The sequence below is a fragment of the Nesoenas mayeri genome, assembly GCF_963082525.1.
Source record: "Nesoenas mayeri genome assembly, chromosome: 15".
NCBI classification, from domain to species: domain Eukaryota; kingdom Metazoa; phylum Chordata; class Aves; order Columbiformes; family Columbidae; genus Nesoenas; species Nesoenas mayeri.
The window spans coordinates 594,429-616,073 of record NC_137559.1 but is presented as its reverse complement, the minus strand read 5'-3'; the positions used below and the strand labels follow the sequence as shown (position 1 = coordinate 616,073).

Sequence of the window (21,645 nt, the reverse complement as noted above, 5' to 3'; positions counted from 1 at the left end):
CTACCTTCAGAAATAAAAAAGTTCAGGGGTAACACCAAACAATCTGGAGATGATTAAAATGATCGAGCCTCTTCCCTGGTGCGTTCAGAACTACGGCAAACTGTCAGCGACACAAGAGTCACAGACGGAGGGACTGCGTCGCTCAGAACGTCTACATCTCCCTTTCCAAAACAAGCAGCCGTACGGCTTCCTCAGCTCTCTTCAAGTGTTAACACCAGCTCATTCAGATTTCAAGATGTGCTCTCACATCCAAATATGAGATCATTAAACCAGTGTTTACCCTAGAAGTGTTTTACCCTACAATTAAGTGCATCTTCACGTTGTGGCAGGAGGAACACTCGGAAACCTTTGTCTGTTAACAATGTGGTGACAGCAAGCAGGTGCTGTTTCACTCGTACTGTGCCACAGATGACAGATTTTAGGGTGCATCTCTGATTTTTCAAAACAACAACAAAAAGAGGACCCCCAAAAATCCTCAATTTAAACAAGATCCTTAAAAAGGACAAGTGGGTCTGGAAAATGCGGCTGTTTCGCACTTTACGGGTTGTGCTGGGCTACGCCAAGGACCCGCAACATAAACCTCTGTCGGGATTTGAAAACTTAAAACTAGAACCACCACACACAAACAGAAAAAAAACATAACGAGAAGGCATTAAAAAATACCATTCTTCCATACCCTTACGTGGGGTAAAAGGAGATTACAGCCAGAATTCAAAATTAAATTAAAAAACATAACAAGGGCTAAGCTGCCGCCAGCATCACAGCCACTCGGTCTCCTGCTCTGGGTCCAGGCACCAAATGAAAAGCCGAGCTGACAGCGCACCTCCCCACGGCCGAGCTCCCGCCCCAGCCGCACACCTTCTCAAAAGCCCTTCTCTGAAGCACTAACACAGCACCCAGTACGCAGACTGCTTCTGCATGTTCTCATTGCTAAAGACAGGAGAAAGCAAAACGTGACTGACAACATACTACAGAATAGGACATTCAACAACAAATCAATACCTCCAGCATTCTCATGAGAATATCTCTACCATTTCCATTTTCCTGTTCACTTTTAGAGCGGATACAATCTACCAAATTTAGCAGCAGCTTGCAAGACATCGTCTGGATACTGCTGGGCAACGACTCGTCATCAATGTTCTTGGCAAACAACTGGACAGCAAGGGAGAGATCATTGAGAGGCAAGTGCTGCCGGACGTGATGAACCAGGTCTGCCAGGGTGCTGTAGGCAAGCGGCCTGGCAGCGAAAACGAGAAACGAGAGAACACGCTGAGGACAATTATAATGGTTGTTAATTTAACTTAATCAATAATTACTGCCTGAAGCTATTTCCAAGACTAAATAAGTGTCTTCTATTTTTACATGTAAATCCAGAGTTCACAAGGTTCTCTCAATTACACAAGGGAATGACAACCCATATAATCGAACCGAAGATGCATTAATCTGTCCCACAGCACTAATTTTACCTCTCTGACCTTCCTTCCCACTGCTCAACATCCCCAGCACACACGTTCCTCTACATAAAGAGCAAATTTAGCATGTCTTAAGCCACATTTTAAGCAGTGTTGGTAAACTCTTTCACAATTAATCACTGATGACTCAGGATCTCAAAAGTAGTTATGAAAATTGATACATTTAAAAACTAATTTATTTTCAAATACCATGTTTAAGCACCTAGTAGACCAAATACTTCTAATTCATGTTGTCAATAAGGTACACTTGATAGTTAAGCAAGAGGAAATAATTCTGCTCATGCATGTATTTTAATTTGGTCAGCAAAAGCACTTCATGGACTATTGAAGAAAGTAAGCATTTTTTTCAGTTGTGAGGAAGTTTTAAGGCATGTAATGACAAAACAGTTGAAATTCCACTCGGAACTTGCACTGGACACAGGACTGAGGCTGTTCCATGCACTATTGTTAAGACATCGACCTGATTTCACCAGGAGCACTGGTTGTGCTCTGCAAGTCAAATGTAAATAGTTCCCATTCACCCACTTATCTAATTTTGCGCTATGCTCACACTACTATGCTGTGCCATCTGTGTTCAATAACGACTCTTTATGGCAGCAGCAGCTTTTCCAACATTGGAATCTAACAAAATGAGTTATTTAAAGTAAAGATTTAGGATCCTATACAGACGCTGTAAATATCACTAAACCTTGGAAGAAACCAGCCCTGACAGGCACTCGATAGCTGTTCCAAACTGTCCATCATACCTCAGTGTCTCTCGGGCAGTGTATCCAGAGCCAATTAGTATAGATTCATCAAACAGCTTGTCCATACATGGAATAAATTCTATAATTAAAAAAAAAAAAAAAAAACAAAGAGGGGAAAAAAAAGCTATATGTAGCGACTGGTAAAGGAAATAATCAAAATAAGATAGGTAAGCATTAAACTTAGGTATTTAGGCATAAGTCACAAGTGGTTTCATTCTAAAGTTCATTCCTGAAGCTCACAGAAGTCAGTGCTACCAGGACACTTTCAGATAACCTCTTAGGACGATAAACTGCACCGACACCTGCCCCTTGGGTAACACTGCAGGCCACAGTCACAGCCACAGCACCGACACAACAAAACCAGCTATCCATCTAATACTGATGTGCACACCACTTCGCTGACATGATGTGTGATATTAGACAAAGCCATCGTTACAATGATAATGGTGGAGAGAACGAGCGCAGTTTCATCTGCTCCCTCTCTCCTAGGAATCAGAAAAGTCCCACACAGACAAAATGCATCCCAGTAAGATATATGGCACCATTCGCCAACTCCCAATCATCAGTTTGAAAGATCATTTCACTGAGAACAATAATATTGACGGCAAAACACCCCAACACGAAGCACTTTCCTCAACACTCATTGTTCCACAGAAGTTGAACTGCACCAGCAGAACAACCAAACCCTTCTCTTCTGCAGATCTCCACATACATTTTATCCCAATTCTCCTCTTCCTCACACTCCCTATTCCTCCTGCGATCCCATGTTTCCTCTTCACCTTAATATTTCAAGCTATTTCCTCCTCCACATCCGCTCTGGGGCTGCCAGGGAGGCAGCAGAAGGGCTGGAGGGATGCGGTAGCAGCACGTCTGTCAATCCCCAGGCAGCTGCCCTGGGCTGTGAACCGCTCAGCTCCCGCCGCTGCTGCTCCCTCCAGCGGAGACACGATCTCGGGTCCTCCCCACCACCCAAACGCTGATGTTCACAAAGGATGCAGAACATCAGCTTTAAAACTTTGCTCCTCCACTGAATTTTGTTGAAATTGATCAAGTTCAGAAGTTATTGAGGAGAAGCTGAGAAACATAGAACAAGTAAGCTGATCTCTTCAGAAAAATAGCCAAGAAACAGCTTTCCATGTGACCACAATACTAAACTCCAGAGCTAGGAAACATGCTATTGTTTTTGTGATCTAATACCTCCAAGTCATCACGCTGCCCCATAACTACTGTGAGCTAAAGGTAAAGAAAGGGAGCACGTGGGAAAGATGAAAAGATAGAAGTAAATATTTTACAATGTACATTCATTTCCAATCTCGCAATTCTCCCAAGGCAGAACAAAAGCACCAAACCTAGTTAATGTGGGCAGACCAAAGGCAGCTTTCCTCTGTCAGAGGTGAATATCATGAGCTGAATCAAACATATGGCAACAGGTTTTGACAGAATCACTTCCATTCAAGTTAACAGACCGGTATTTTAAAGTACAACTGCAGGCACAATTACAAACCAACATGAATGTCGATGAACAACTGGTAATTACTTGGAACAACAGATACGTGTAAAGTTAGAAAAGCCACTTGTTCAGTACATCATCTTAATCAGGCTATTTTTTTAATGATAAAGAAAAAAGGCAAAACAAAAATCACATCCATTCTCAAGATAATCGGAAGTACGTAATAGTTCGAAATGAATAGTAAGCAATGTGTCTCTCAGATCCACAGAGATAGCTGAAATCTTTCCAATTGCCAGGTACATTTTTAGAAGCAGTACTCACGGCTCCTCAAGTCTGTCGTGAGGATGTGCTTGGCGGCAATGAGCAGCTCCTTGCGGAGGTGTGCCGTTTCCGCCGGGCAGTTGGACAGCAGCTGCAACATGCCTTTTACCATTTGCTGAGAATATTTAGCCACCAACTCCTATCACCAAAAAATAACACCAATACAACTATTATGACACTCTATTTTTAAGCTTTGCTTTACACTTGCAAAATAACATTCAATTCAAATTCTCTTGTTTCTCTTCAAGAAGCCTACTCGTAAAAATAAAACACCAGAGCCGTTCCCCAGAAGCCATGGGCAACAGCACTTTCCTTGCACTCCCAGAACACTTGTGAAAGGCCACAGTGCAGCCCCATCCCCAGCTTTCCTTCAGCAGCACCCCTGTCCAACCCCCGACCCCCCAGGAACTTCCCTGCCAGAGAGCAATTAGAGAGCTGCTGCACTAACCGAGCAACAAAAACGTAACCTACCTGGTAAATTCTTATGATGTAAGCCAAGAAAGACAATGTTTTAATTTGAGCAGCAATAAAATCGGCATACAATTCCTTGTTATAAAGTTTATGTTGCCTGAAATTAAATTGAACACTGGTTACGATTTTGTTCCTCGTCTTTAATACCTTAGTTCAGAAAATTCAAGGATGTCTCAAATCACATCATCTTGTGGTGAGGTTCTTGCTTCATTAGGCAACAAAATCATCAGGGGAGAGACCATTTTCTACAAGCTCTCTGCCATTCCAACTCTCAGCATCTTATGCTTTAAGCAGAAATGCACAACCCTGGGGCAGTCATACAATCGTCAGCTTTCTACCAAGAGCCAATGCATCAGCATCTTATCATGAGCATCAACCATTTTACTTATTCATAACCTCTGGGCAGACAGGGCAGGACAGGATGTGTCTCTGCTGCCCGCTCAACACCACTTGCTGCTCCTCAGAACAGCCCATCTACTGCACAACTCCAGATTTGATCCGTGACATAGAATGGGCATATTTAGATTTGCCAATTACTTCAGCTACAAAACTTTGGCAGTTTCCAGTCAAATAATCATTGCTACTTTTGAGATTAACAGCAGTAGCACTAGAGGAAAGAAAAAAAAAAAAAATCACAGGACTTAAGACAAAAACATCTGGGGAAATACTGAAGAGCAGGTTTAAGTAGTTTATCCCAAATATCATCAAAATACTGTTAAGATGTTCTTACCTTGCTTGAGCAGAAACCTGGATTATAATAGTGTTCATAATCAAGGGCACAAATTCAGCAACTACATTATGAATGTTCAGTTTGTAGAGCTTAAAAAAAGAGAAGAGCGTTATTAGAGAACTCTGGCTGTCACACTCAGTGTGACACTCACAACTTATTTGAGAGCTGAGCGGAAAAAACGAAGAAATCTCAGCAGTGTTAGACCATGTTTTAAATCTCAAAAATACATTACATCCATTTTTACTAATAAATCAGCCAGCAGAAGTTACACAAGCCGTTCAGTAACAAAAAGTATTGACATGCAAAGTACTAACCTGATACATGAGAACAACAATAATAGGTAGCTCAGCCAAGACCTTTAGAGATAAAGATCCTCTGGGAATTATAGAATGCTGAAAGAAAGAGTGCATGTTTTATGAACAGTTTAATCACTATTTCAAAAAAGTACTTGAAATACATTTTAAAGAAACTGCTCATTTTAATAGCAATATATTTAGTCATAAAAACATTTTAAAAGCACAAAACCATTTGGTATTCTTTTGAATTAAAGTCCTGTAACTACAGCTGCATAGAAAATATCTGAAAAGTTTCAATCAGCTTCCACAAATAAATCTTGATAAGAAAAACAGCCAAAAGAAAGCCTATTGCCTTTACCTGCCCTTACGACTGGGGTACAGTGATACAGGCGGTCTCACGGTTAGAGCAGTTCGAATACTCACTGTTCTCGTTTCACTGTCTTCTCGCTCGGGATTTACTTTCACCACGATTGTTGTAATCATGCCAACCATTTCAGGAGTAGGAACAGTGTTCTCCGGAATCACCTGAGGACTCTCAAAATACCGATTCTACAAGCAAAGAGCAGAAGAAAAATATAATCATGCTAGTGACAGTCAAAAGAACACTTATCTCATTACAATTCCTCTGTATTATTTTTCCCCACGACTTATTGCAGACACTTCTTTCCTGCACGGGACATGTACACTGCAGCATCTAGCGGGACCACACACAGGTCCCGCAATCGTCCACTCCTGCTACAGCACGAAGCAGAAAAGCATGCCCACCCAAGGTGCTGCTTCTGCCGAGGAAACCCACCAAGAAACCCACCCAGTCTGTCAGTGCGAAGAGCAGGAACGGCCCCCGCAGAGGCCACGCACACTGAACCCCGTCTGCGGAACCTGCGAAGTACCGCGTCTTACCTGCCCTCAGAAAAGGAAAGCACTGGGCTACCTGGACACCACTGCACTCAATCGACTAGGGCTTTATTATTCCAGCCTACCTTGGTTTCCTCACACCAGTAACACTGTGCTAGAAACAGGTTTTCTAGTCCAAAATCTAAATTTCTCCAGTTTAGATGTATTTTTGTTAAATATTTTTATTAAAACTATACTTACTTTGCATCACTAGATACAAAAGTAATTACGTTAATATATTTTAGAGTTAAAATTAAGACGTGAAAACTAGTTTTCTGACTATTACAAGGGCAATTTAAGAAACAAAAAGCTTACCACTACTTTTGGAAGTTCCTTGTAAATCTGTTTCACAAAGTCCAAAAAATGATGGATCTAGGAAAAAGTGGGTTTACCACAGAGATAACAAAATCACCATTTTAGAATCTCAGTATTAGCAGTACAATTACACCAAAGCTTTAGTCAACAATACAGTCTATTTTTCGTCATATTTAAGAAGAATCTGAAAGTGTTCTCCTATTTCCTTCAGTTTTGCCAATATAATTTAAACTGCGCTCAGAAAGAACATGATTTACTATTGCAGTTCCAGTACAGTATTATTAGAAATAACTACTATAAATCAACCAAGTATTCCTAGAAGAAAACCAAGGACATAAAACAACAGAATAAAAATACTCCTTCCTGAGTCACGGGAGAGAAGTAGGGGTGGGGGACACAATCATAATATTCCTTTTTCAGGATCTTCCCTTCACAAACTAAAAAGGTATCAGTTCTCTTCTATGGGGTTTTACTGCTTAGTCTAATCATACTGCCCATAAACACTTAAAGCACCAACAACCGGGCTGTAACAGTTCAGTTTTTTCCTGGGGTGCTACCACTACGCAATTCTCTTTTTAAAAATACTTTAAGGTTAAAAAAATAAATAGTAACATATGGTTACCACAACAGTTCAACCAACACAAAAGGACAGTAGGAAAAAACAAACCAACCAAGCATCCCACTTGAATAGAATAACAATTCTGAAGAGCACACGAGTAAGTTCTGTAACACACAGAAAGACTATGACCTACCTCTTGAGTGATTGCTGGTCGGAACTGTTTGTGCAATTCAATGATAATTCTTAAGCAAATCAGTACATTTTCTTCATTCTCTGTCTAAAAAAAAGAGAATCTTTAGTAGCCTACTGCTGCATTCTTCAGCTACTCCATAGGTACTTCCCATACATTATACTCATCTCAGAACCTACAAGTGCCCCGTTGACATGAATTTGCATGAGCAAGATGCCTTTCCTTGAATATAACTTCACCTTGCAGCCTTAAGAGTAGGCCTAAAATTAAATCCAGCCCATCGGATCAAAAACCAGAAGCTTCAACTGCTCTGTGCCATCAGGCCCATTCCTAATGCCCCACAGACAGACACGTGGGGCTATTCACTCACTAAGGCACCTCCACCAGCACAGGCTATTTTCCGTGGGCTTCGAATGACAATGTTTTCAGTTCCAAGCAAGAAACCAAACAAAGTTTCTAGAATATGGCACGTGTGCTCAGGTAAGGCGGAAAAGCGTTCATGAATGAAACCTTGTCTAGCGGGAGAACGGCTCCCTGCGTTTGTCAAACCCAAGTTTCTACAGGGCAGAGGAGAACATGCAGAAAACCTGCGGATAATAAGATATCACCGTGCTGAGGCCTAGCCAGAATGAAAGCTTGCACCCGTGCTCCAGGAGCACAGCTCGTTCAAATCCTCACCCCGGCGATTTGTGGAGATGAAGAAAGATGAGGAAAATCTTTCTGAAAATTCCAAACAGTCTCAAGAGAAAAAAGATACCTCTAGAAATCGAAACATCACAGACAGGATATTTTTGGTATGAAGGCGAAGATGTTCGTTTGTTGGTATTCTGTGAATTATTTCAAGCACTAGTTTTCGGAGTTGCTGGGGAAACAAAACAAAACATAAAGCTATGATAGAATTTTTTTTGAGGTCCACAAAAATCAACATTTGCTTGCAACAGTTTTTCAGCTTAATACTTCTGCACACTTAGAAAAAGTCATTTTACATCACGTAGACATAAAAACACATAATGCTTCCTACTACCCACATATGTGAATAAGGCAAACGTAACAAATCTACAGTTGAAAAATGAAAGTTATCAGATTTTAAAGAACTCAATTTAAGCATCTCACGACACAGTCAAGTCAGCAGTTTGCAATAGTGTGTGATATTTCAGTGAGAAAGCCAATCCTGCGGCACCTCGTTTTTCCTCATTCTCCATAGAAGCCTAGATTTGCCCACTTCATTAGCAACTTATTCAGGAACTAGACTTTTTCAATTTTACTCCAAATGACAGAACTACTCTTAACAACAAAGTCTATAGGTAAATCAGTTCATCAGGTAAATCGAGGGATTCGGTGAATGAGTAGTCTGGTGCGCACACTGCAAACAGGCAAGAGATGCTCCGTGGTTACCTGTGCCGGCTTCTCCTGCAGAAACTGGACTTCTCCGTCCTGCAGAAAGGTGAGAAACCTGGGGATGATGTGCTCCAGGAACGTGGAATACTGAGGGGACGATGTCACATTCTAGTTATGGAAAAAAAAGGGGGGAGACATGGAACAGACGTTACATAGATTATACTAATTTACATTCAAAGCCATTGTTAAACATTTTCAATAGCTTTTTAATCGATTCGGTGATTATGTACCTGCTGACACACTACAGATCACCATTAGTGAAACAAATTAAAGGGAATATAAATTAACCTCTTTCATCCAGTCCTAACGGACTGTAATATAACTTTTTCTATTTTAAAGGTCGCCTCACACAACACAAAATCGGCATGACATACGGCTATCTTAAACAGGAAAACAGAAAAACCAACACACACACAACCCTGCAGATGTTCCTGAACTCTTCGGAAGGTTGGGATTTCTGGTGGGGTTTTGTTGTTTGTGGGTTTTAAAATTTTATTTACCTCAAAATTCTCACTGACTTCTTGCATCATTTTCAACTTGGTTTCATCAGCTGAAAATGGAAATTAAAGGAAAAAAATTAAGTGCAAAACTACATCATGAAGAAAAATACCAGGCTCACTGACCAAAGAAGCAATCAGATCTTATCAGTTTAGCTATCACCGCCCAATTACAAGGCACACAACCCTCACAACCAACCGTCACACGCCTGCACACACACACCTCGCTCACTTTGGCTCATGCAAGTATTTCTCATCATTTTGCTTCTTCAAAAAATTAAAACTCAAACGAAATTTAAACTTCTTCAGCACACATTTATCAACTGTCTAAACAATATTACTATGTTTGTGAAACAAATTCTTGAAGAACTGTAACTTTCAGTAGAAAAAAAGTGTCTTACGTGTATTGACATCCGTCAGAGCAGCCACAAACTGAAGGTATTTTTTCATCAAAGTGGTTTGGTCCACCACCGTAGGCCCTTGTGCTGAAACAAATGCCATCTTGGAGGAAGAAGGATCAGCCTTCAATACATAAAATCAAGCCAAACACACCTACCAAAAAAAAAGTATTTGTCAGTTCACACAGGTGGTTAAAGCAGCTATCACATCACCTACATCCTACGTCCATTCTTTTGACGTAATGGACACCTGCAGATACAAGTGGTTCCTGGGCTCTTCACAGCACAGCGTGAACACGGCCACGTTCTGTGTGTTCGGTTTCTCCCAGGAGCAGCAGCAGGCTCAGGGATGCTCGGGGATGCTCCCAGCACCGCACACCTGTTATCTTGCCTTCCTCCTCAGCCGGACCCCAAACTTACAGCCACCCCTGTCCGCCCCCAGCAGGACTCGCTGTCTGCCGCCACGGGCTGCCTTCCTCCTTCTACAGAAACCTGAGATCAAACTCAGCCTGAAAGACGGCAGCCCTTCTCCTCCCCTCCCCTCGGCGCCCTCCTGTCAGCGCTGCCGCACACCCCGCTCGGCCGGGCCGGGCCGGGCCGGGCTGCCCCGCGATCAGCACCGCGCTGCCCCGCGATCAGCACCGCGCTGCCCCGCTGCCGCCCCGCTCCCCCCGGCTGCCCCGCTGCCCTCACGTTCCGCCGGTCGCTGCCCCGCTGCCCTCACCTCCCGCCGGTCGCTCCCCGCTGCCCTCACCTCCCGCCGGTCGCTCCCCGCCGCCAGGCCGCCGTCACGCCGACCCCATTGCCGCCGAGCCGCCCGCCCTGTGGACACAGGCACCGCCAAGGGCCGTGAGGCCGGTTCCCGCCGTTCCTCAGCCCCCCAGCTCCGCCCGGGGCCCGCGAGCGCCGCGCTGGGCTGCAGCTCCGGCCCCTTCCCCCCGCCGCACGCCGGTTCCGCCCTCAGGCTGCGCCGGGCCGGGCCTCGCCTGCCGCCGCCTCGCTTCCCCCGCACACCCCGGCCTGGGCGCCGCCGAAACGCCCCTGCCGCTGCTGCTGCCGCCGCCGCCGCCGCCGCCCCGGCGCTCCTCACCCCCGGCTCCCGGGCCCGGCGGCCCTGGCCCCCGAGCTCCTCCTTTGTTGCTCCGGAGGCCGGCGGCAGCGCATGGGCGCAACGGAAGCGCCCGAGCCCAGTTCCGGCCGCCTCCTCCCGCGCATCCCTCCGGGCGGCGGGGCGCGCTCGGGCCGCCGGGTTCCCCCAGCGCGGCCCGGACCCCGGACCCCCCTGCCCTGCGCACCTGCGAAGGGCGCCTGCCAGCGCCCGCCGGGCCGCACCGCCCGAGCCGAGGCTGGCCAGCGCCGCTGCCCCTCGGCCCCGGCTGCCCCCTCGGCCCCGACCCTCCGCTACCGCAGCGGCCGCCGGGCGCGGTGCCGCTGACAGCGGGCGGGAGTTCCCCGGGCAGGCGCGGCTCTGCCGGTCCCCGCCGCAGGCCCGGGCCCCTTCCGCCGCGGCCCCGCCCCGCCCCGCCGCGGCCTGGCGGCGCCGGGAGAGCGGCGAGGAGCGGCCCCGCCGCGCCGGCGAATCGGGAGCAAAGCCGGCAGAGGGGGCTCATCCCTCAAAACCAACACACAACACACACCACGGGAGCAAGAACAGCCTCGAATAAGTACTTCAAAATAGAATGTAAATGAAAAAAAGGAAAGGAAAGCATTGCGTTCGTGCGAGCCGCACCGAGCCGGGCCCCCGGCTCTGCCCCCAGCGCCCCGCTCCGCGGACGGGCAGCGTTTGTGCTCGGCACTTGTTCTTTCCAGTCCCGCGGTTGTGCATCAGCCCGTCACGCTGGCGGCACAACCGCAGGAACGTCCCCCGGGAGCGGCTGGTTGGGCGCTGCCGCGGGGGAGCGCCCCGGGGGCCGGGCGGGCGTGCCGCAGTCCCGCGGGCGGGCGCGGGGGCAGCGCAGCCAGAGCCGGCGCAGCCAGAGCCGGCGCAGCCAGAGCCGGCGCAGCCAGAGCCGGCGCAGCCAGAGCCGGCGCAGCCAGAGCCGGCGCAGCCAGAGCCGGCGCAGCCCGGGCCCAGCCCCGGCCCGGCGGTACCTGCCCGTGCCCGCGCCGAGCATGCAGCCGCTGACCTGCCTGCAGCCGCTGACCTGCCTGCTGCTGCTGCTCGGCCGCGCCGCCCCGCTGGCAGGTAAGGGCCCGGTGTGCGCCGGCACCGCCGCGGCGGGGGTGCGGGCGGCTGCGGCGGGCGGGGGGCAGCGCTCAGCCCTGAGCGGCTTCACTTGTGGGGACGGCGGGGGTGCCCTGCCGGGACCTGCGAGCCGTGACAGGGGATGGAGACGGCTCGGGCACCGTCTCGCCTCCCCAGGCTCATTCTCAGGCGCCGCGCCCTTGGCGCTGGCAGGGAAGCGGGGGCATCCCGCGCGCCAGGGCTCCGCTCCGCACTTGTGACCAGAAAGCTGCAGTTCTGCTGCCTCCGCTGGCCCGGTGCAGTGGCTCACAAGGCACCCGGGCAGCCTCTGCCCCTCGCTACGGCCCCCTCCCTGTGCTGCACTCTGCAGAGAGAGGTCGGAAAGGCAGAAGAAATCCCAGAATTTGATTAAATGCTTGTAAACATCTCATAAATATCTTCGGTATCTTATAAATATCTCAAGGGTGGGTGTCAAGAGGACGAGACCAGACTCTTTTCAGTGGTGCCCATCAATAGGATGAGGGGCAATGGGCACAGACAGAAGCACAGCAGGTTCCATCTAAACATGGGAGAAACTTCTTTACTTTGGGGGTGCCAGAGCTCTAGAACAGGCTGCCCAGAGAGATTGCGGAGTTTCCTTCTCTGGAGACATTGAAAACGCACCTGGACGCATCACCTACTCCAGGTGAACCTGCTAAAGCAGGTGGGGTGGACCAGATGATCTCCCGAGGTCCCTTCCAACCCCAACCATTTTGTGATTCTGTGAAATCTCTTGCTCCTGCAGTGACTCGCTGGGTGACCTTGGGTTGGCCACTTAATCTCTAACTGCTGCAGCTATTGGGCTTCAATATGGCCCTGTTTGGAAAGCACCGAGATAACCTCCAAGGAGAGTGCTAGATAAGCATGAGGTAGCTGGCTGGTTTTTTCCCCAAGTTCTGCTGAAACAAAGTGGAGCATAGCCTGAATCTTCTACAGACCCAAAACCTCTCTGTGACAGATTATATTGAATCACAAGCATTTCTCTACTAACTCAAAAGTCTGAACTCAGGGCCATTCCTTCTGCTGTGAAACAGGAACAGTGAAGTTTTTGCTCAGACAGTTACATTACAGTTATTTCTCGCAGTCCTTTTACATCCCGATTTGCTCAGCGCCTCTGATTTGTTGAATTAATTGTGGGCACGAAGTAGATGCTTCGAGTTCTCCTTCCAGCCCATCCCAAGCCGGTGGGGGCAGGAAAGGCAGCAGAGGGGTGAGCTGAGCCCAGCGCTCCCTCCACATGACAGGTCATGGACGAGTGAGAAATGCAGTTTATTAAGCTCCAAGATTCAGGTTAGCAATCTGGCGGCTGCTGGAAGAGAGGAGAAGGAAGGTCACCGGCATGAGAAGCTGCACAGCTCTGCTGCTGCGCCCAGCACCGCCCCGCTGCTCCCATGCAGAGCGCTGGGGCAGGGGGGAACGTGCTCCACGTGGGAGGCAACCAACCAGATCCTGCTGCCAGCTCTTCCCCAGTTCACAGCTTTCAGCAGTTACTGCCTTTCCTTTGGATTTGGGTTTGTTTGTTTTTAACATATGCAGGTCATTTAATCTTGTTGCGCTGTTATTTTTTGGAAAAATTGAATGTGTGCTTTCCATAAACCCACCCTCATTCACAGTCTGCCCGTTGCAGTGGTTGTAAGAGCTGAAGTGAGTAGCTTCTGTAAACAGGCAGGGACGATAACGGTGAGCGATCCGAGCAGCAGGGCCAGTTCAGTGTCACAGGCCCTGCACCTCTCATGCCTTGCTGTCTCACAGAATCACAGAATGGTTTGGGTTGGAAGGGACCTTCAAATGCCATCTAGTCCAACCCTCTGCAATAAGCAGGGACATCTTCAACCAGCTCAGGTTGCTCAGAGCCCTGTCCAGCCTGGCCTTGAATGTCTCCAGGGATGAGGCATCCACCACCTCTCTGGGCAACCTGGGCCAGCGTTTCACCACCCTCACTGTAAAAAATTCTTTCTTCTATCTAGTCTGAATCCACCCTTTTCTGGCTTGAAAGCATGACTTCTTGTCTTATTGCAACAAGGCCTCATTAAATGTCTGTCCCCATCTTTCTTCTAAGTAATGAAAGGGTGCAACGAGGTCTCCCCAGAGCCTTCTGCAGGCTGAACAACCCCACTCTCTCAGCCTGTCCTCACAGGAAAAGTGTTCCATCTCTCTGATCACTCTTGTGGCCTCCTGTGGCCCTTTCCCAACAGCTCCGTGTCTTTCCTGTACTGAGGACCCCAGAGCTGGACGCAGGACTCCAGGTGGGGTCTCGCCAGAGTGGAGCAGAGGGGCAGAATCACCTCCCTTGACCTGCTGGCCACGCTCCTTTTGATGTCACCCAAGAGACGATTTGCCTTCTGGGCTGCAAGCGCACATTGCCAGCTCAGTCCAGTTTTTATCCCCCAGTACCCGCAAGTCCATCTCTGCAGGGCTGCTCCCAACCTCTTAATCCCCAGCCTGTATTCGTACCGGGGGCTGCCCTGACCCCGGTGCAGGACCTTGCACTTGGCCTTGTTGAACCTCATAAGGTTCACATGGACCCACTTCTCCAGCTTGTCCAGGCCTCGCTGGATGGCAACTGCTCTGCCACTAGAGCACGGTACAAGTGTCATTTACACAGGGATTTTTGGTCCTTTCCTGGAAGAGAAAGTCAATGGTGGAGCACAGAGAAGCAGCAGCTGGCACTGAGGTTTTCTTGTTTAGTTAGGAGGAAGGTTGGGGAGACTCGTGGGTCAACAGGGCTGACAAAGGAACCCGAAGCATGAAATCTTACTGGAGTTTGAAAGTTCACTTTTCTAGGGCAGAGATGAGAGCTGCGCTGGACCTTCCAGCAGCTGGCAGGTCAGAGACTGTGTCAGCTCACCAGTGACACCGCCTGCGGCCGGTGCCCAGCTCTGCCTGCGAAACCTCACCCAAGCTTGCGTGAGGTTCTAGTCCGAAGCTCCCTTCTACTATTAACATTTCTAGGACCCAGTCTAACATGTTGTTTAATGCTACTTGTTTAAACTCCTATATAGATGCAACAGTTTCTGTTCCAGGTTTTTGAATGGTAGAAGAAAAAAGGTGGTAGAGCCTCTGTGGGAATGTCATTGTGAGTCACATAGCAGCAGCTGACCAGTTAAAACGTGGAAATAAAAAAATACAAAATGCAATACAATGAGGTTTGTTTTCCTTCTGATTTCCACAGGGGAGTATGGTCTGGAAATAACCAACAATGGTCCCATCACAACGGGAGCTCAAGCTACTGTTCACGCCAGCCTAAGTATGAAGAATGACAGCGCCCCATCAGATTTGTATCACTTTAACTGGATTTATGCTCCTCTGATTCTGATCCAGAAATCCGAGCAGCAGTTTAACTCCGTGATTAAAGTGACTGGTGAATTTCCTGGGACCTTCCCTGTATCTGTCTGGGTGACTCATAGAAACTGTTGGTTATGTCAGCCAGTTGCTAGAAATGTCACCGTGCTTCAGATTACAGGTAAGATGGCTTTACAGCTTCTGCATCTTCAGGAATTCAGTATACATCTAGACACTTGCTGCCTTTGCATCAGAAGAACGAAAGCCAGGCATCAGTGTGGCTTTTGCCACCAGTTTGATTTGTGTGGCGCTTTGCCTGGAGGTGGTTTTGGCTGGCACTGCACTCAGTGGGCCGTGCTGTAGCCTGCCTGCACCCAGAGCCATCCTGCCCATGCTCTCCTGCCTCTGCCACTTAGAGAAACTGAACTAGAAAGCAGATGCGTCAGCAGCTGCAGTTGACACACCAGCATTGTTCAGTGATGCCCAGACTCCTGAAACAATGGTGCTTGTACTGCTTCCCAGCATTTTTGGTGCTAAGATTAGGGTGGCTAGCAGCAGTGATCACTTACCGATTTTCCCTGTTGCACAACAGAGCAAAAGCTCAGGCCACCAGCAGAACAGGGCCGTTACATGTTCTTTTAAAGTTCTGACTGAGTGCACTGAAATAGGATGAGAAGTCATGTCTGCATTTCCAAATATTGCTAAATGCTACATTTTTTCCACCTTATTGTTTCACAGAATTTGTCACAGGGAACCTGACCATTGCCCAGATAGAAGACAGTAGACTTACCACGCGTGGTTCCAGTTCCTCCGCAGGGGCTGTGACCCGGATTTCCTTCTGTCTTCACGACCCAAGTAATTTCTTCAAGGCAGCATCATTTGTCTACAACTGGGATTTCGGAGATGGGTAGGTGTGGTTACTTTATTTGCTTTAACAAATATTCAGGATGGCTCCAATTCAGACACTCCTCTAGAGGAAAATCCTGATCGAGTCACAGGCTGAAGCGCACACCTTTGTGAGCAGCCAGGTGAATTACGGAAACCTTGGCACAGGCCACTGTGCACTCACAAAAACGTGATATTTTAAAGACCTACATTTCTTCTTCCAGTCCATGCGTAGGTGTATTACTGTGTGTGCAGTGAGCTGAACTGAATGAACTGGCAAAACTAATTTATTGTAAGTTGTGATTTTAAAACGTCATTATTTCATAATTTACCCTGGGTCTTATCCTGGTTGTAGTTGTGTTGGTAGTGCCGCAGACATTAATGCTCATTGTCACGGACACAAAGTAGAATTAGAATCACAGCCAACTGTAGCATTGTGCATAAAGAAAATATGTCAGAGCTTGTTCCATTTAAAATCAGGAATACACAAGGACTCAGTAAAAGGCAATTTTGAGTCTAAATCTCTTCATGTTGCACATAGAGTTTACCAGATCACCAAGGAGCCCTTTGTCTACTATAACTGCTCTGCCCCGGGGAACCGCACGGTGCACCTGAAAGTCATCGCCGAATGGGAGCAGATGGGAAGTGTCGTACACGAAAGAGAAACGGTGCAGAAAACCGGTGACTTTAGCACTGCTCTGGAGCTCTCCGGTAATTGTAGAACATTTTGCATACTCAAAACGGAACTTGCCGTGTATGCACAGATACAATCCAGCCTTCATGTGACAGTGCAACCTCAGTATTGCTTTGCACACAAGAACTAGTCAACGTTATTCAATGAAAGGTTTCCATTACAAAGCGAACTTTGCACTGTTCTAATACAGGAATAATGGGAGTAAACATTACATATAAAATCTTCTGGTTCTTTTTCATTTACCAGAAGTTTAACTGCCTTTTGTAAATGTCTCACACTTAAAACTTACAATAAAATGTTTAAAACATTCAGAAAACTTTCAAAACATTCAAAAAACATTCAGAAAACTTACAACTCTACTGGTAGGTTTCCTTTTGGGTATGAAGTGAGTATTACTGTCTGTGCAACTGATGGACCTAAAATGGGCAAAGGGTATTAAAACAAAGCTTGGCTGGCAAAGCAGCGGATCTGCAGTGTGCCCGTGGGGCCTGACCTGCTCTTGTCCCCTCGCAGATGCTGTGAGAAGCGTTAACGTCGTGGGCTCCAGAGAGACCCACGTCATGGAAAACTTGAGTTTGTCTCTTCACATCAACGGCACGTAAGTAGCAAACACAACTTCTTTCTCCAAAAAGCATTGTCTATTTAAGTGGTTTTCCCCCACTGTTTCCTTAAGGTAGCCAGCTGCACCCCACAGAACTGCTTCTTGAAACAGAAACAAAAGCTCCTTTGAACAAAGTGCTGTTGAATATTGCGTTTTCCTGACTTGAAATACCGGGAACTCCAAGAGCCTGGAAGAGCCCACACCTTTACAGCAAAGCAGAATCCTCATACGTGAAGCAAATCTTCATTTTAGATCTCTGTAAAGAGAATGCTAAAAGATAAAGAGCCAGAGGAAGAAAGTGGGGGAAAAAAAATCAGTTTAAAACTTCCCTTTCAGTTTTTCTCCTTGGCCAGTCTCCCCGCCATTAAACCATCCCCGCAGTCCTGTGCAAATGGGAGTGATGGGCTTAGGGAATAACTCTGGCAAAGTTCAGCTCACCACAGGATGACTGAGACAGACGCTCCATGCAGTGTGGATTGCAGGAGTACAGGAGGGTCAGGAGCACCTCGATCTCAGCACCAGCTCTCTCAGGCTGCCGCATTCAGAGCAGACCAGAGTTTGTTGTATGGCAGAAGCCTTTGAAATACCATTGAAACACTCAGGAAAGCTCCTTCACCACAAAAGCTCCAGGACCATAGAAGTCATTTATTCTTCATAAGAGTAACCCTCTCGTGTTCTGCTACTGCAGAACCCTATGTTTAGGTTAATGCCAGATTAAAAAAAAAGGAGAAAAGAGCAGGGCCGTTGGTATGGATGCAGCACCCCACACAGAGCCATTTGCCAAAGGCTTTAATGGTCCCAACAGACAGAGCAGCAGAGTTTGAACAGTCCATTGGCAGCAGGGGAAGCTGGAGCTGTGGAGGTGGTGCAGCAGGAAATACAAACAGCCAGAACCATTCTGGGCGAACATGAGATCCTGAAAGCAGGCTTGGACTTAGGATGGACAATGTTTGCCAGCCCTCCCCTCCCAGCCACAGGACTGGGACTCATGCAATGGGAGTTTGTGATAGAGAAGCAGTGACAAAGGCTGGAGAGATGGGTTATCAAAAACAAAGCTAGAAAACAAGCTAACCACATAAATGTGCTGCTTTCTTTAGCAGAGAAGGTCCTAAAGAGATAAGGAACAAAATACTAATAAGATGGGATAAAAAAAGCTCTACCTGTTGTCAGAACCAAAGTGCGCAGTGCCTAAGGTGAGTCCAGGAAGAATCAGAACAAGGCCCTGAAAATGTAAATAAAAGGCACAAAGCAGACATGGTGAGAAGACAGATAGTCACAAAGTGGAGTGCACCTAGATTGCTTGACAGCAGATAAAACCCTCTTTGTTATTGTAAGGGAGTAAGTGCTGTGATCCCTGCGATTTATTAACCTTTGCCAGCCACTAGTCCATTGTACCGAGCTCATCTTACATTCTTCCCTGTTTTGCTTGTGAGTTTTTTTGATCAGAAAAATCTTGGGTGTTCTCCAGTAGCACGGACAGTGGTTTCTTCTGTGTGAGAAGAACAAAGGAGAAACAACCTGTTCTCCCTTGGAAGTGCAGAAAGAAAAGATGCGTTTTCTCTGTACGGGAGGAGGGCCGCAGGGTCTCCTGCGCCAAGGCCTCCTGTGACCCGCAGGTATCTGCCCCTGCTCAGCAGCCGCCTCCTATAGCAGCACCACGGAGAGCTTTTTGAATCCACACATGCTACAGAGCAAACAATTGCGCAGTTAATTACATCGCTATTTGTATTTAGGTTAACTTCATTATTTTCAAATTATTATGCTATTTTTACCAAGTGATTCATCAGCTCTTTGCTGAAATTTTTGCAAAATTTTCACTGTTTTTTGGTTTTTTTTAATTTTTGCTCTCTCAATTCCAGCCCTCCGCTGGCCCTGTGCTGGCTGATAAAAGCCGAGTGCATCCCCCTGGACGGGGAGAAGTGCCATCCCGTGGTGGTGAACGGCTCCTGCTACAAGCTCAGCCACACGTTCAGCTACGCGGGGCAGTACTGCCTCAGCGTGCGCGTGCAGAACGGCGTGACCGCGCTGCAGACCTACCACCCGATCCGCGTGCGGCCGGCAGGTGAGGAGCGGCGGGGCTGAGCCGCCTGGGCACCCCCCGCCCAGGGACGGCTGTGGATTAACCAGCCTGCAGATGAGGCTTCTGGAATCTGGAATACATCTCTAAAAGCACGGGAAGAAGAGAGAGGGGAGGCTGTAACGTGCCTGCTGTGAGCTCTGAGCTCCCTGCATCCTGCTGAACCCTCAGTCTCCAGAGCATCTTGAAGCGAATGAGTTTCCTGGGAAGGCTGAGTTACTTAAATTACATATTTTTCAGTTGAAATAGTCTGGCTCTTGTAGTTAGAGACGATAACTAGGAAAATACATACATCTGCAACACTCCCTTAATTAAGCAGTCTCAACTCTTATTTTTGTTCATTTTAGTTATGATTTTTTTAAGATCTTTTCGAGGCCCCCATTTCATCAGAAGTTCCCGTCCCCGCAGCCGGGTCCCGCTGGCTGTCCCTGCACGACACGTCCCTCTGCGGGCCCTGGGGACGCTGAGGAAGCCGAGTGGCCAGTGGCCCAGTGAGCAGGGCACAGCCAGGCTGGGAACGGGACGGTCACACATCTCGCTGTACAGACACCCTGGGCCGTCAGGGCTCACACGAGTAACTGAGCGGGGCTTTTTATGCTGTTCAAGGGGAAAGAGGAGTAAAAAGGGAAAGACCCTCACAACCCCATATTCCCACTTCTGAGATTTCAGAAAGACGCGATCCGGGCTGAAAAACTGATTCCCTGTTACACACATGTCCCTTGTTCTAAAAATACAAGCACATCTAAAACCTAATTTCCTTCTCACCATCACCTCTTCCCAGCGTACTGTATCACTCCAGGAACGTGCCCTTGTGCTCTGTCCTAGGGATCCGCCCGGCTCTCTTCGTCCTGCTCTGCATTGCTGCGGTTTCAGTCGTGCTGGGGCTGGTGCTGTACACAACCTTTCGAAGTACCACACAACAGAAAGACCTCGTGGAGGTATTCGCTTTCTCTTACTTTGAGCTGGGATAGTAACGAGATGCCTTTCAGCCACGTCCCTTCTTTAATCCCCAGACAAACAGAGCGGGGGGAGCATTTCCCTGGTGTATCTGATACGGTCCATGGAAAAATCTGAACAGCGCAGGCAAACACTTGAGGCAACGCTCATGCTCTGGCTTGCTGCGGAGCACTATAACTATAACTCAAGTTGCCAGGGCTACCATGGGCTGCTTGTTAACATTCCCAAGCAGGTGCTTGCACTGAAATATCGCTCCAGAGGCTCTGCCTCGGAGTGCTTCCATGAAAGAAAGGGGGATAGTGAGAGGGGATACAGGACAGTAACAAAGAGTGCGTGTGTTACCCAAAGCAGCTCGAAATTGTCACCGGACCCTACTATGTGACCTTTATCTCCCCAGGACTCTCCATTTCTGGTGTAGCTTTCACTTGCTGTGTTATTGTATTTGTAATAAGCATGAGCTCCTAAATCAAAAGGAGCTTTCATGGCCCTTGGAAAGCACCTCCTACAGTTTACACCGTGGCACAATGTGAATAACAGAGCTGTAAGAGACTGCCCGTGAGCCGCGTGTGCACAGGTGTGAACCAGCAGGTTGCTTGAAGCTGGGGACCGACTGAAGCTGCTTGGGGACCAAGTGCCAGTTCTGGCCCAAAATATTCTCGCTGGACTCACTTGATCCAGTAGGACCTGAATTAAAACTGATCTCTTTGCTCTTTTTCCAGGTAGCTGACTTTGACTTTTCTCCACTGTCTGACAGAAACCTGTCTCCTCATCCGGAGTCAGGCTGTGGCCAAATATGCTGCAGATCATGTTTCTTTCAGTCATCTCAAGAAGCCGCCAGAGAGAGTCATGAACTTCTGCTTTCTTTTTACAAGCCAGTCAAAACGTACACGGTGTGAGGAACACAACTGCACCTTGGTTCCACGAGCCGCCGCCTTCTCACTCACCGGGTTAGAAGCCCCATGCTACGTGAATGGTTTGGGTTTGCCCATGCAACGAGGTTAAACACCTTTAGTCCAGCACCTGGGCGTTTCATTCACTGAACTAGAAGAGAGCAAGCCCTGAAACACAGTCCAAGTAGCTTTCTATTTTTAAATTATACGGGTGTATACATTTAGAGCTGTAAATGCAGCATTTTATTCTTATGAAAGTTGGTTTTATGTGCAGATTTGCTAACCTCACTACCTCTTG

At 47.7% G+C, this 21,645-nt stretch overlaps 2 protein-coding genes across 2 annotated transcripts in view; one reads left to right on the top strand and one right to left on the bottom strand.

The window, feature by feature from the left end:
- Positions 1-10,538, bottom strand: part of TRRAP (transformation/transcription domain associated protein) — a 70,978-nt gene extending 60,440 nt beyond the window's left edge. Inside the window, exons 1-14 of the mRNA XM_080354043.1 lie at positions 10,492-10,538; positions 9,741-9,891; positions 9,343-9,392; positions 8,840-8,950; positions 8,202-8,306; positions 7,448-7,531; positions 6,696-6,752; positions 5,910-6,035; positions 5,505-5,582; positions 5,191-5,279; positions 4,461-4,557; positions 3,990-4,128; positions 2,219-2,297; positions 1,003-1,237 (exon numbers count right to left, since the gene is read on the bottom strand). Coding sequence (XP_080210169.1) covers positions 1,003-1,237; positions 2,219-2,297; positions 3,990-4,128; positions 4,461-4,557; positions 5,191-5,279; positions 5,505-5,582; positions 5,910-6,035; positions 6,696-6,752; positions 7,448-7,531; positions 8,202-8,306; positions 8,840-8,950; positions 9,343-9,392; positions 9,741-9,840 — 1,350 coding nt within the window. The 5' untranslated portion in view covers positions 9,841-9,891; positions 10,492-10,538. The remainder of the gene's footprint in view (positions 1-1,002; positions 1,238-2,218; positions 2,298-3,989; positions 4,129-4,460; positions 4,558-5,190; positions 5,280-5,504; positions 5,583-5,909; positions 6,036-6,695; positions 6,753-7,447; positions 7,532-8,201; positions 8,307-8,839; positions 8,951-9,342; positions 9,393-9,740; positions 9,892-10,491) is intronic.
- A 1,311-nt stretch (positions 10,539-11,849) lies between these two features.
- TMEM130 (transmembrane protein 130) lies at positions 11,850-21,353 on the top strand (the record flags this gene model as incomplete). The annotated part of the gene is made up of 8 exons (XM_080353941.1): positions 11,850-11,922; positions 15,134-15,424; positions 15,982-16,150; positions 16,670-16,839; positions 17,336-17,420; positions 19,283-19,485; positions 20,326-20,438; positions 21,177-21,353. The coding sequence occupies 8 exons, from the start codon at positions 11,850-11,852 to the stop codon at positions 21,351-21,353; spliced, it is 1,281 nt and encodes a 426-aa protein (XP_080210067.1).
- Between the last annotated feature and the right edge of the window lie 292 nt (positions 21,354-21,645).